The 14390-nt window shown below is 32.7% G+C and overlaps 1 protein-coding gene across 1 annotated transcript in view; it reads right to left on the reverse strand.

Annotated features, from left to right (window-relative positions):
- Positions 1-4674: 4674 nt before the first annotated feature.
- LOC143922288 (neural cell adhesion molecule 2-like) overlaps positions 4675-14390 on the reverse strand; it is a 232890-nt gene continuing 223174 nt past the window's right edge. Inside the window, exon 15 of the mRNA XM_077445513.1 lies at positions 4675-4680. Within this exon, the coding sequence (XP_077301639.1) occupies positions 4675-4680 (6 nt within the window). The remainder of the gene's footprint in view (positions 4681-14390) is intronic.

The following is a 14390-nucleotide window of genomic DNA, read 5'->3' on the forward strand; positions in this document are numbered from 1 at the left end:
CGGCAGAGAAGTGGAATTAGAGCATTTGCACAACTTAGTGCTTCACAGACGCGGTCCAGTAACGACTACACGCGTTACTGCTATTTATGGAGTAGGCGGTGTGGGAAAAAGTGAGTTGGCCAGGATGTATTGTCACCGTCAAATTGATTTTTTCAAAAACATATTGTTCTTTGATATGCAGAATAGAGAAAAAACGCAGGAGTCTTTTAGACAGCTGGCCCTAAAACTTAAAATACCTTTATATATGAATAAATACCCAAAAGAAGAACTAACATTTTTAGAGATTTTGAGGGAGGTTTATAAATATTTCGACGAAGATGATGAGAAATGTCTAATCGTTCTGGACAATGCTGTTGAATACAGTCCAATTACCGATTTTATACCTAGGGAGCATTATTTTAATAAACCGTTCATTCTAATCACCTCTCGCAGTCAAGAATGGGATGTAGGTGAAGAAGGAGAAATACAGCAATTGATCTTAAGACCATTTAAGGCTGCTGAATCCGAATTGTACATTGAAAGAGAAATACGTACTGAATACGAAAATGAAATGGTGAAAAAATTGGCATATGATCTGCACAATTTCCCGTTGGTAATCAGACAAGCTGTCAGTTATATAAATTTGCAAAATAATAAATTGGTAGAAAGCGGGGAAAGTGAATCGAATTTTAAAATAGAAGATTTTTTACGTTTGTACAATGACGGTAAACTTACTGCGCTCTCAGAATTTATCGATGACAATAACTATCTTCATCAGGAAACTCTGTTTACAATATGGGATAAGACACTCGAAGGGATATTTGAACATGTAGAATATGGAGAAATGGCCTTGTCAGTGTTTAAAATTATGGCATATTTGAAACCTGAGATGGAAGTTAGGGCTATTTTTTTAAAATTAAATCCTGATGACGAATTAACATGGGAAGCAGTTGAACTGCTCTCTCAGTATTCAATCGTTGAATTAAAATGGGGAGTAGTTAATATCGAAGAGTCAATACAAGATATGGCAAGATTTAAGATAAAAATGGATGGAGGTGAAGAAGAGGTTTTGAGGCGTGCGCTTATGCTTTTGGACAGAACCTCTTGCGATAAACACATTGTTCGTGTATGGGAATTCGCAAGTCAATACCCTGAATTGATAAAAGCTTTCTTTGAAAAATCATTGTATTGCAAGACTAGGGTCACGGCTCTTCATTTATTGGCGGCATCGAAGAATAGTGTCGAAGTGATACAGACCATATTTAAATGGATTGACGATTGCGATGATATAGATTTTGACGATATCGATTTCGAAGATATCAACAACGAAACTGCTCTATACAAAGCCGCCAAAAAAGGTCATATAAACGTAGTCAAATTTCTTGCGAGCAGAGGAGCTCGACTGTCGAGCCAATGCACACTCTGTGGCTGGACTCCGTTGCACGTTGCCGCGCATAAAGGCAACAAGGACCTGGTCAGATATCTGAAATCCACCGACAGTTTTCTAGAGACTATCGAGGATCAGTATAACATGACTCCAGTGGACTTGGCTGCCCTTTCTGGTCGCATTAGCATCGTCAAAATTTTCAATCCTCCCGGTTACAAGCATGAATTCTTTGCAAACCTATACCAGGCTTTGAATTATGAATATCCATGTTTTGAGACGTATTTAAAGAAAATGATCAAGGAGTTTCCTTCGATTGTCACCGAGGCATTAGTTGGAATCACCCCGTTACATCTCGCCTCTAACTACAATAATATGAAACATGTAAAACTTCTTTTGGAATATGGCGCTGTCGTGGATTGTGTAGATCGCAGTGGTCGTGCACCTCTCTTCAACGCTATCAGAGTAGGTAATGTTGAAATGGTTCAATTTTTTATTGATAACAAGGTGAATTTGAACACAGTAGATCTATTAGGCATTTCGCCTTTACATGCCGCGTCGAAAGATAATCCCAGTATTGTAAAATTACTCATGGAAAATGGTGCTGACTGCTATATGAAAGATAAACTAGGTAACACGTCATTGCACATCGCAACCATGAAAGGAAAATCCGAAGTTTTGAGGATGATTTTGCAGACAGCATCGGTTTTGAAGATCAACATTGTCGACCAGTACAATCAGACCCCTCTACATTTAGCCGTCAAAATTAATAACCCGAATACGACAAGAATACTATTAGAACATGGTGCTAATATCAACGTATCAGATTGTAATGGAGTCACACCTTTGCACAATGCAATATCCTGCGGAAATTTTGAAGTCGTCAAATTGCTCATGGAGAATGGAGCTAGTCACGAGCTAGCCGACGTCTACGGGAAGACTGCTCTTCACTGGGCGGCTCGTAAAGGCAAAGCAAACATTTTAGTCTATTTGATTGAATGCGGGGCAAATCCCAACGATCTTGATATATTCGGACGTTCACAGTTGCACTACGCAGCTCTGAGAGGACACCTGGTGGCCGTGAAGACGATCATTGAACGCGGAGGTAATCCGTTTGCAGCTGATAAACATGATCGTACTCCGCTGCACGACGCGTGTGAATTTGGTTGCATCGACATGGTTAGGCTGCTGATCCATCAGGGTTTGAATCCGAAAGCGGTCGACTTTTCCGGTCGCACGCCACTACACTATGCAGCTGAATGCAACCGGGTCAACGTTGCCAAGCTCTTGATACTGATGGTTGACGATCTCAATATTGACGCCCGCGACACGCTCGGCAGGACGCCACTGTTTTTGGCAGTCTCTTGCGGATCGCTAGAGATGGTAAAAGTCCTCATGTATTTGGGTGCTGATGTGAATGCCATCAATAAAAGGGGCGAATCGCCAAAGATGTTAGCATTCACTTTGAGAAAACATGAAATACTAGCATATATGGTAGAACAATCTCAATCAATGTAATTTATATTACAAACGAACGTACATACATATATGTAAATGTGTGTGTTACAGCCGGAGTGTATTTTCAGTTGTAATATTTTCTAACTGGCATTTTAAGCGAATATAATTTAACTAGTCAGTTATATCTCAATAACCGCAACTAGACTTTCAATAATGTTATAATATAACATTTGAGTTTTGACTGCTCTGATGTTCGTACGAATGCTTTAGAATTCAATAATGCGTTAATATTTGCTAGGTATTACAGATAAAGGTAATGAGTATCGTATAACGATAACTCAAAAGAATGTGTTCAAATAAAAAATGTGACTATCCATTTCAATTTACTAGTCCGAGTGATGTTGTCACGAAAACCTAAGCTCTCCACCTAACCTGGTATGTAACCTTGATTAGTTAGAATGTGATTCGCCATTTGAATCAACGTGTATTAGACGGAATATATTACAGCTGAAAATAAACTTCGACTATAACGGCAGTTGATACCAGGTCAGATGGAATTAGATGTCAAAATGTATTACTACTGGAAGATACATATCAGCTGTAACATATGCACTGGTGCGCTAGCGTCTACTGATGAGCACAAATTCAATTTTATCACAACTTGCTTGATATTTTGTTAAATAATTGGCTTTCTCATTAGAACATGCAAACAAAATGTTTTTTTATATATTTATTTGCTAGATTGAAGTTTTGTTATTTTCAAAAATAACTTATAATATAATTTTTTTTAATTTATAACTCGTATATAAGATGTCTCAAAGTTTTAGGCTGTTATTATGATTTAATTTATTTTTTATCAATTCTATTAAGTGAATGGATCAATGTAGTTAATGTGTTGTTACAGGGTAAGTCGTATCTATTTATATAAATGTATTCAAAATATAAAAATATAATATTACCTATTTGAAATATAATATATTGTATTCAAAATATTATAATATAATGTATTAACAATGCATTCAAAATATTCATTAATAATTTAATATAATATTATACATCGTATACTTCTATGAATCGTTAAATATAATTTTATTTATTTTTTATATAAATTAAAATTGTAATGAAAAATTAATTTTATTTTTACTCATTGTGGCTGTATTACTTTGGGTTTTAAACCACTTTTTAGATTTACTATAAGTAAATGTAAACGTAAGAATATGCTTACATATATGTACTTTTGTCTAAATATTGGTCCTCTATTGTTGAGATAAGCAAATATTATTGTTAAATAATAAGTCTATTTCTCTTACAGTCTATGTATGCCACATTTGAATCCAAAATGTGGCATAAAAAGTTTGCCAAAGATTAAATTAGTATTATTTAAGGTTAAATGTGATCTAAAAGTTTAAGAAAACTTTTCCCGTCAGCATCTTTATAATTACATATCAAAACTCGTCTTAAAAAAAACTGTATTTTATTTCCTCAAATTACGGATCTCTAATTATAATTATTAAACGTTTTTATTTAACATTCATTTATAGTTCCATGGTTTATGTGGACAAGGATTTTGATACATTGAACTAGTTCTCTTGAAATTTTGCAAACAAATATTTCCCATGATGATACAGTACTCGATTTTGAATCGAGTTGACCTCCCCCCACCCCAAAAGTATTAACTATAATTGATGTAATGAACCTAAATATGAATGTTGTATAAGTGTTGTCTGTTTACTTGGTTACCATATTTATTGATTAACATTCACTATTTGTATTACAGTATGTGAATGTATATGAATATTTGAAAACAATGTAACTTATATGTATTTAATGTGATTTATTCTATCTGATGATCATTAGATCTGGAACAATTCCTAAATAAAAATTATTGAAAAATTTCTAGTTTTCATTATTCCCTTTTAGTATCTTACATTTATTTATATTAGCACTTTGTATGCGGGTGATATTTCAATTGCTCATTGAAATATCACCTGACAGCGGGCGATTTTGATCGAAAAAATCGTAAACTGAAGGAAAATTTCAAAATATTTCAAAAAATTTTTGAAAACTTTTATAAATGTTTTTAAATTGAACATAGCTTTCAAACCTATCGACTGATTCAAATAAAATTAAAATTAAAATTCTGATGATAATTTAGCACCTCATAATTAGAGGTAGGATAGTCACAGTGCTATCCATTGTTCGGCAAACCCTTAACAATGCATTTACAACCTTTGAACAATACACGGCCCCCTCAGGCTCCGGCGACTACTTATAATCACTCGATTAGTATTCCTAAAAAGGGGCTACCAACCTTTTTTATACAACACATTTTTTTAAGTGAGGAAAAAAATTTAAAATATTCTAATCATCTTATGATATAAATTATAGCCAAATTTAAAATATAATAATTTTTGGACAGGGGTGACTAACCTTTTTTTATACAAAGAGATTTTATAAGTGAGGAAAAAATCTAAAAATATTCCCACTGTCTTTATTATATAAATGATTGCAAAATTTAAAACATAATAATTTTTGGACAGGGGTGACCAACCTTTTTTTATACAATGAAATTTTTAAAGAGAGAAAAAATCTAAAAATATTCCCATCATCTTTATCATATAAATTATTGCAAAATTTAAAATATTATAATTTTTGGACAGGGGTAACCAACTTTTTTTTTATACAACAAAGTTTTTAAAGTGAGGAAAAAATCTAAAAATATTCCCATTGTCTTGATGATATAAATGGTTGCAAAATTTAAAATATAATAATTAAAGCCCGGATAACCAAGGTGCCGTTCATTGTTCAAATGTTGTAAATGCATTGTTTAAGGGTTGCCGAACCTTTTTTACAAAGCATTTACAACAATTGAACAATGAGCGGCACCTTGGCTATCCGTACTCTAATAATAATTTTTGAACAGGGATAACCAATCTTTTTTATTCAAAGAAATTTTTAATGAGCGGAAAATATCTAAAAATATTACCATCATCTTTATGTTATAAATGATTGCAAAATTTACAACATAATAATTTTTGGACAGGGGTGGCCAGCATTTTCATACACTAAATTTCCAAAATGAGAATAAAATCTCAAAAAATTTTTATCGTCTTTATGCTATACATCAATGATTGTAAAATAATAGTACAGTAATTTTTCAGACAGACAACTTTTTTTTATACAACAAAATTTTTAAAAATTGTTCATTTGTGTTACATTTAGTATGTTTCAATAATAATAAAAAAAAAAATTGGATGTGACCAACCCATGACTTTATCTATGCATCTGAGGAATATAATTAGTTTAAAAAAAAAAATCGCTTAATGCCACACATTGGTTGTGAGAAAGTTTTCGATACACTTTGAGTGTTAACGCAGAGAAAAACAAATTGAGCGCAAATGTATGGAAACTTGCACAAGACAAAAGTTCTACTTCTGGTTGTCGGATTTCGTTCAATATTTTTTTATCACTTAAAATCACGATCAGTATTATACACATTAAATATCAAGAAAATGAAAATAATTTAAGAGGTCAAAATAAAATAATGAAATATTGTTTAAAAAAAAAATACAACTTCCGGTTTACGAATTCTGACCAAAACCTAATCAGCTCTTAGTTAGTATATAAAGAATATAAATAGAAATTTTCAGCTGGATACGTTCTAGGGTGTGGACAAAATCGTGGCGACAACATTTTTGACCTTTCTAAGAGTAAAAAACCCCACTTCCAGTTTATTAAATTTTGTGATTTTTTTTATTTTCATCACATTGATACAAGAATTATACTTGAATTTTTTTGTGAAGAACACATGTTTAAAGAGTTGAAAAAAATAGTGGGGGATGCTTACCAAATTCTATAAATAACTTGGTATTACGCTTAAACTTCTAGACATGAAATTTCAGTTCAATAAACCAAAAGCCTCTATTCTCTAGAGTAAAATTACTACTTCCGGTTCAGATAAAAATATTTAAAAAATATAAAGTTATAAAGATTATTTCTATTACATTTAAAAAATTTTCAGCTCGATTCAGTTAGCGGTTTGGGAGATAATTGAATTCAAAAACTGAAAAAGAGAGGATACCTATAAGGGGAGTTACCATTTCCGGTCAACTTAAAAATTTGAAACAAATTAACGTCGTATCGATAAGAATTTCAGTTTCAATTTAAGTTTCAGTTCGATAGAACTAACGGCGTTCAAAAAATCCCCAAAATACACAGGTTCACACACATTTTTTACTAGATCAATAAAACGTGATCACTGTTCGAGTTCAAATCTCGTGTTCGAATTTTCGCATGATCACAAAACTTCATCTATTGTTACTACATACATAGATAAAGTAAAAAAAGTGGATAGTTCTGTTGATCTTTGATTCCATATTTACATATCTACCTACATATGTATGTACATACATATTGAAAATTCGTCACATAGGAAAATTGCTGTACAGAAAACTTCCGAAATATTGCTCAGAATATGCTTTTTTAACAAGATTTTTTCTATTATCAGACTTTACGGACTCATATGTCCGTATGAACATGCTAGTTCATATGTCTAGTCGATAGTAATAAAAATCTCGTAAAAATAGCATTTGTTAAGTAATATTTGCGAAATGCGCGCGCGATTTTCGTAGCGGCGCTTATCCTGGTAGCGATTCACATTTGGGATGTAATCACCGAACCATATAATACATGCTTCGAGTGTCGGAAATCATGCTATTGTTTCTGTGATCAGTTGAAATTCATCTTATATTATTTAAAAAAATATATTTAACATGGCTACACGGTTCGGTGATTATTCCGCAAAAATCGATCTCGCGCACGTCACTAAAATCTCGATCTCGATAAATAAAATCTCGATCTCGATAAATAAAATCTTGAAATATTGTACTAACGAAATATTGTACTAACGAGAACTCGAGTGCCAGATATTCCGTGATCGAGATTTTAGTGACTCGCGCGAAATTGCTTTTTGCGGAATAATCCGCTTACCAGCTACACCTATGGCCAAATTTTTACATATTTTACTATTTATTTTTACGTACATAGATACATACCAGGAAGGCCTAAAAGCTAAATCCTAATGCGCCTTCTTGGCCAATTATGTACAAACAGTGCAGCATTTTTATTACTTAAATCGCTGAATTTCGAAATGCTGAAAATCTCGAAAATAACTATTTATTAGTTAATCCATACAGACGGCTATGGATTTATTTATTTTAAAGTTCAGACCATTGTGGCATTACAGGAATTCATAATGCGCCACAATGGTCAAAAAATATAACGTAAAAAAAACAAAATAACAATTATACATAAATTAATACATAACGAAAATAATATACTAATCAATTATACATAAAAAATAAATTTATAAATACATTTAAACATAAACATAAATACATTTGTACATATGTAAACATAAATATGTACATCCATACATAAACATAAATAAAACAAAAGCATGTAATAATAACAGATAACGTAAAATATCAAATATAAAATATAACATTTAAACTTGTGCATACATTTTATTGTACATAAATCAAATTTAGATAGTGGTGACAAAGTGGGTAGGATGGTTTTTTGCCAATTTAATGGAAGAATCGTTTTAACAATGAAATCGTTGGAAAACTCTGATAGGAAACGATCGTATCATATCCAAGGGTAATGGACTATTCGTCACAATGCGGTGGTCATAAAGACAATTTTTGGCATGAAAATCGTGAATACACAATATTTGGCACTCAAGTTCTCGTTAGTATGATAGTTATCGTTAGTATGAGGGACTTATCGGCTGCCAGATGTTCCGTTATAGAGATTTTAGTGACTTTGTGACCAGTAATCACCGAACCATATCCAAGATCTGGCCAGCAATACCCGGTCAGGGATCAAACCCATGACTCCACAGCTAGCATTTTTTTTTTTTTTTTTTTTTTTTTTTACATATATACCAGGAAGGCCTTACAGGAAAATCCCAACGCTAGCCACTGAGTTATATTACAGGTATATAATTGTGATAAGGGAAATTATATGTCAGACATTTTATCATCAAAAAGCGCTGTAGCATGGTCAGTATAGCAGCATTCTATGAGTATTTTTGAATTATTTCATACTGTATGAATTTACCGGTCCATTTTTAGGCCATTTACCGATAATGAACTTCCTAATGCTTGATAGATATATGGCTGCCTAATGGCTGTCTTATCGATTCGTCAAGTGTCAAATCGAATCGAATGGTCCATTTCAGACATTCGTTGTGAATCTGTCACAGAGGATTCATCATAGGCGCTATATCGTCTTGACGCGAAATAATTCCCGTCCTATGGGACGGCACCGAAGTAAAATATGTACCGTCTATCTAAATATATACCTATTACAAGATAATAATAATGTTACATCCGTTTCATTGTTATTTGGGACTCACTGAGGGGGGGAGATGGGGTTCGTTCTCTAGGGATGCGTCGCAAAAGAGACGACACTTGGGAGGATGAATGTCAGGATATTCCATCAAGACGTTCGTAATAGGAAGTCGACGGATGATACATGCGTGCAGAGACCATTTTTCGATGAAAACAATTGGAGAACGAGCGGCAGGTCCTACAGAATAGTGAGTTTAATTATAATTTTAGGTACTTAGGTAATAGTTAAAATGAAGTAAATGAGTTCGGTTAGATCAGAGATACATATTCAGTTGAAATTGACTTTGATAATCAAGTTGCCAACTTGCGAGCAATTTGGTCAGTGACTTAGTAGCGCGACCGGATCAAATTTATGCAGTTGTATGGAGCATGCCATACCGGGCAGTTCATTGGTTGCCCAAGTAATAAAATCGGCCGAAAATTTATCTTGTTGTATTAAGGGGGTGTTACACTCAGCAACTACATGGTGAAAAAACTATGAATACGTGTGACTGTATCGTCACATATTGGAAACTCTAGGTATGAGTGAGCAGATTTGAGAGACTAAGAGTGACTACGAGCAACTAGTTTGGGCGACTTAAGTTGTCGAACAAGTCACTTGCAAATTGCCCAGAGTGACTCTAACTTTGTGCTCTAACCCCTACTTCATCTATTGATAACACTGAGCAACAAAAAGTATTACCGGAGCGGAGACACCAATTTTTATTAAGTTTGACTCACTGAATTCGCATATGAAAATGATTTTTGTTGGCTTGCTATTTATTGCTTAAGAGATATGAGCGTTTAAAAGAATGAGAAATTTTTTACAGATTCTTGGCTTTTGCAGTCTTTAATTCAAATTCTAGTATTGTGCTAAAAATGAGTATTGAAATCAATAGTCAGATATTTTTTTTATTGATTGTAAATTTTTCACATATCCACGTTTATAAGGGTTGATTTATTAACGTGGTATCATAAGGAGGAAAACACACTGAATGGTACGTGGTATGTGTTTTTTTTGGATACTTTTAAACATGCGAAAAAAACGCATCACCTCTAGCCATATATGTACACGGCACACAGTCCCAAAAATCACCCCCGGAGTGTTTTCGGTGATATTTTATGTTGCTTGACAGTGATCGATAACGGTGAATCCCCATATTTAAAGAAATATAGGAGAAACATATGCGATTTTAATAGTTAAATCAGCGGTTTCCAAACTGGGAGGCGCGGACTATTGCCAGGGGAGGCGCCAAAACTTTTTAATAAAAAAAATAATTTTCATACCATAATATCTACAAATAAATAAAACTTCATATCGTAGCTTAACAGTAAAAATTCAATGCATGAATGTTTATTTTTATTTTTCTTTCATTTTTATATGCACATTTAATTAGCAACCTTTCTCGAAGAAAACCTCTCGATAATTTAATTGTTAAACTTGCTTATTTGGTTGAAATTTTTGGGAAATTGAGGGGTTTAAATAAATCAATGCAGGGATCAAAAATACATCCACTTGTTCAAAAAGACAAAGTAAAAGCTTTCATTAAAAAGTTGAAGTTATGGAAATTAAATTTACAAAAGAATGAATTGGATGTGTTTTCACTTTCCAAAGATTTCTGGGCCACAGCCAATATTGAAGCAAGTAAAAAATCTTTTTATTGACCTCTTGGATGGTTTAGTGCTGCATTTTTCCAATTATTTCAAAGACCGTGATTTCTCAAAGTTTTTGTGTATACAGAATCCATTAAACTACAATGAAGAAGACGAACTCGAACTGACAACCATCGAAAAAGAAAAATTGATAGAATTATCATGCGATAGCTCACTAAAAAAAAAGTTTCAAAATGAAACCATAATTAAATTTTGGATGAATCTTAGTGGAGAGTATGAATCTTTGTATTGCAAAGCAATGCAAGTGTTTCTACCGTTTGTAACGTCTTATTTATGCGAAACGGGCTTTTCGGCACTAGCTGCAATGAAAACTAAATATTGAGTCAGGTCAATAGTCGCAAAGGAGTTACGAGTGGCACTCTTCATATTGCCTCCAAGATTTGATAAAATTTGTGCCAATAAACAACAACATCATTCGCATTAAATTTTGATGTGTTAGATGTAGTTTAATTAGTAATTTAATATAATAATAAATATACGTGTTCGTATAAATTTATGTTATAGCAAAACCTTTTTATTTTTCTGTCTATTGTAGTGTTCAGTATTTTTTTTTAAATAAAGGTTTATTATTTAAAACGTGTCTATATTATTATATATATTAAAAAATAAAAGGTAAGGAAGCGCGGAAAAAAAATTTTTTTTTAGGGAGGCGTAGTAGCATAAAGTTTGGGAACCGCTGAGTTAAATAGTTCAATTTTGATAATTGCATAAGATTATAAGTTGTACGCGATTAAATACTTGTAATTTTAGCTGCATTTATTTGTTTTTATTTTTGGTGTCCCAAAAAAAATCATGAAAATTCAGACTAAAATAACATTTTTTAATCAAAATTTCTACAAAAGCAATTAGTATGTTTGGAAAATTTTTATTGAAATATTTTTAAATATATCTCTCCCAATAATATATATTTAAAAGTTGATCATTATTGTTGATTGATTAATCATTATTAAATTGATTGTGCTTTTATCAACTCATTTTAAATAAGGCTTAATCGAAATATTAATTTTCACTTTTCATAAAAACATAATGTATTTTATTTATTGCGATAATAATTATAAACGAATGATTTTCAACTATGACTCTTTCTCTATGTTTTGGTTTGAAAAAGTTTTAAGTAGTTTTTCTAAGTAGCCTACCTTTCTAAATAACATCTTGTTTATCTTCAAAAATTTCGTTTGTCTTCATCTGATTATATTCAAATGGTGACAAATGCGGATAGGTTGCCAATTTGTTTAAAACCAACTTTTCGAAAATGATAAATTATCAATCTCGGCCAGGGATTAAGCACATGACCTCTCAGTTGATAGTATTATACGCTAACCACTGAACGATGCTACTGGTTTATGTTTTGGATATTTAAAGTTGAATAAATCGAAGTTTTATATAAAACTATTATAGCTGATTATACATATCATATATATAAAGACGGTAATCTGTGTGTATGTGTGTGTGTGGGTGTGTGTGTGTGTGTCCTTACTCTCGCCGAACATAATGAATGAATCAATAAAAATCGATAAATTCATTGTATATAAAATATTCATATTTAATTACTAGGTACATGTCTACATATGGTATATACATATGTATAAACTATGTAGTAGGTATTAGTAGAATTCCATATTATGTACTTATTTAACAATGGACTTAACGTTTTATGTTTAGGTAATTTTTTTTATAAACACCGTTTGTGTCATTGTAAATCTCCATTATGATTAAAGGACGAAGGATGATAATGTCAAATTACAGTATACATTTCAACAGAGATGAAAGTAAGAAAGCAAAAGAAAACCTATTTGCCCTAATCATCTTCCGTCCTTTAATTATGAGATCCGCACATTAAGCGATTTATCGGTAAATTTTTCTGTTGTCGGGATAGCTGCTTATTACATTTGAGTCGTATAAAGTGATTTTATTACGACAAATTGTTCAACTTTGATTGGTTATTTCGATTCGTAGAATTTTTGATGGTGAATATTTTTTTTGTCAAATGCAATCACAGTAAAACCAGCTTGCTTACTAAATATTCATAATATCATTAGGGTCTCTGAAAGATCTGTTACCTACTTACTATCTATTAATTTAGATGAATCTTCGCAGTTGATGTTGCGACTGATTTCAAATATGGCCCGTTCTTAAGCCGTCATACTTAAAAAAATGGTTCGATAAAGTAATTATGGATTAAATCTTTAAAATAAAAAAATGTCTGCGGCGCAACTTAGTAGTATTTGAATATATTTTGACATATGGATAATATATACATTAAGAGAAATCAAAAGTTTTTTCTAGCCTAGGGCGCATGCCTTTTCTGTTTTTATATTTAGGCTTTTCCTCGCGGATGACCGCTATAGAAGTTATGTGTAAAATGCCAATAGCACAAATGGCCTGAATCACTGTGTAAAAAAAATACTTCAGGCGTGATTCACTATTTAAAAAAAACTTCAGTTCACAAATGTCAATTGACATATTTAGTCACTTGAATAAATATTAATATATATGTATGTATTGTACAAATTCACTAAAAAAATACTGCGACAGTTGCCGTGGTCAAAAGGGGACTATGGTATTTTCAATATTCTAAAATAAATTCCCCCTCATGAAAATATCCAGAATTACTGTTTTATCGGGACTTGGAATAGTCTTGTTTTCATTTAAATCTGGCTCTGTCGGAGTTCTATCTTTATTTTTCAACATTTTCACGCACTGTGGACTATAGTCCACAGCCTGTGGCCAGTGAACAATTAAAAAATCGATAACTTAGCCTGTTTGTCATAACTAAAGCCCGGATCCACAGCGCACCGTTTATTGTTCAATTGTTGTAAATGCTATTGTTCAATTGTTGTAAAAGGTTCGCCCATCCTTTTTTTTGTACTCTAGCTTTGTAAAAATATCCAAACCGCCCCGATTCCAGGAAAAAGCACTGTCTCTATCCGCAGTCTAGTCATAACTAAAGCCCGGACCCAGAGGGTGCCGCGTATTGTCCAATTATTATAAATGCATTGTTAAAGGTTCGCCGAACGCTGTTTTTTTGGACTCTAGCTTTGTAAATAGAGCATAACCGCCCCGAAAAAGCACTGTCTATCCACAGTCTAGTCATAACCCTTGTTCATAATTGCTCTACAGTTTACGACTCTTTACAGCAGTATTCCCGCACGCGGCCTGTTTATCGGTTTTTTTGTGAGATTTGGAGTGATGTAATTTAAAATACATATCAAATTGTAGGTTGGAATATGTTTTGCTGGCTTCCGGTTACTCATTCATAGCCGTTGATTAAAATAATATGTATGTTTTTTTTTTACAATACAATCATTTCGCGATTTGAATCGCTTTGAATATTATTATATTTGCAGTCCAAAACAATGCCCACCGGAAAACGGCAGTTAATCATTTGCCGGTGCGAATTCGAACGATAATTCACGCGGAAATGTGCACAAAAAGCCGCCATATTTACGGCCGGCCATAAAGTTAACAGCGCGGTTAAATGCGTAACTATTATGTCGCGT

The sequence above is a fragment of the Arctopsyche grandis genome, chromosome 2 (assembly GCF_051622035.1).
Source record: "Arctopsyche grandis isolate Sample6627 chromosome 2, ASM5162203v2, whole genome shotgun sequence".
Classification (NCBI taxonomy): domain Eukaryota; kingdom Metazoa; phylum Arthropoda; class Insecta; order Trichoptera; family Hydropsychidae; genus Arctopsyche; species Arctopsyche grandis.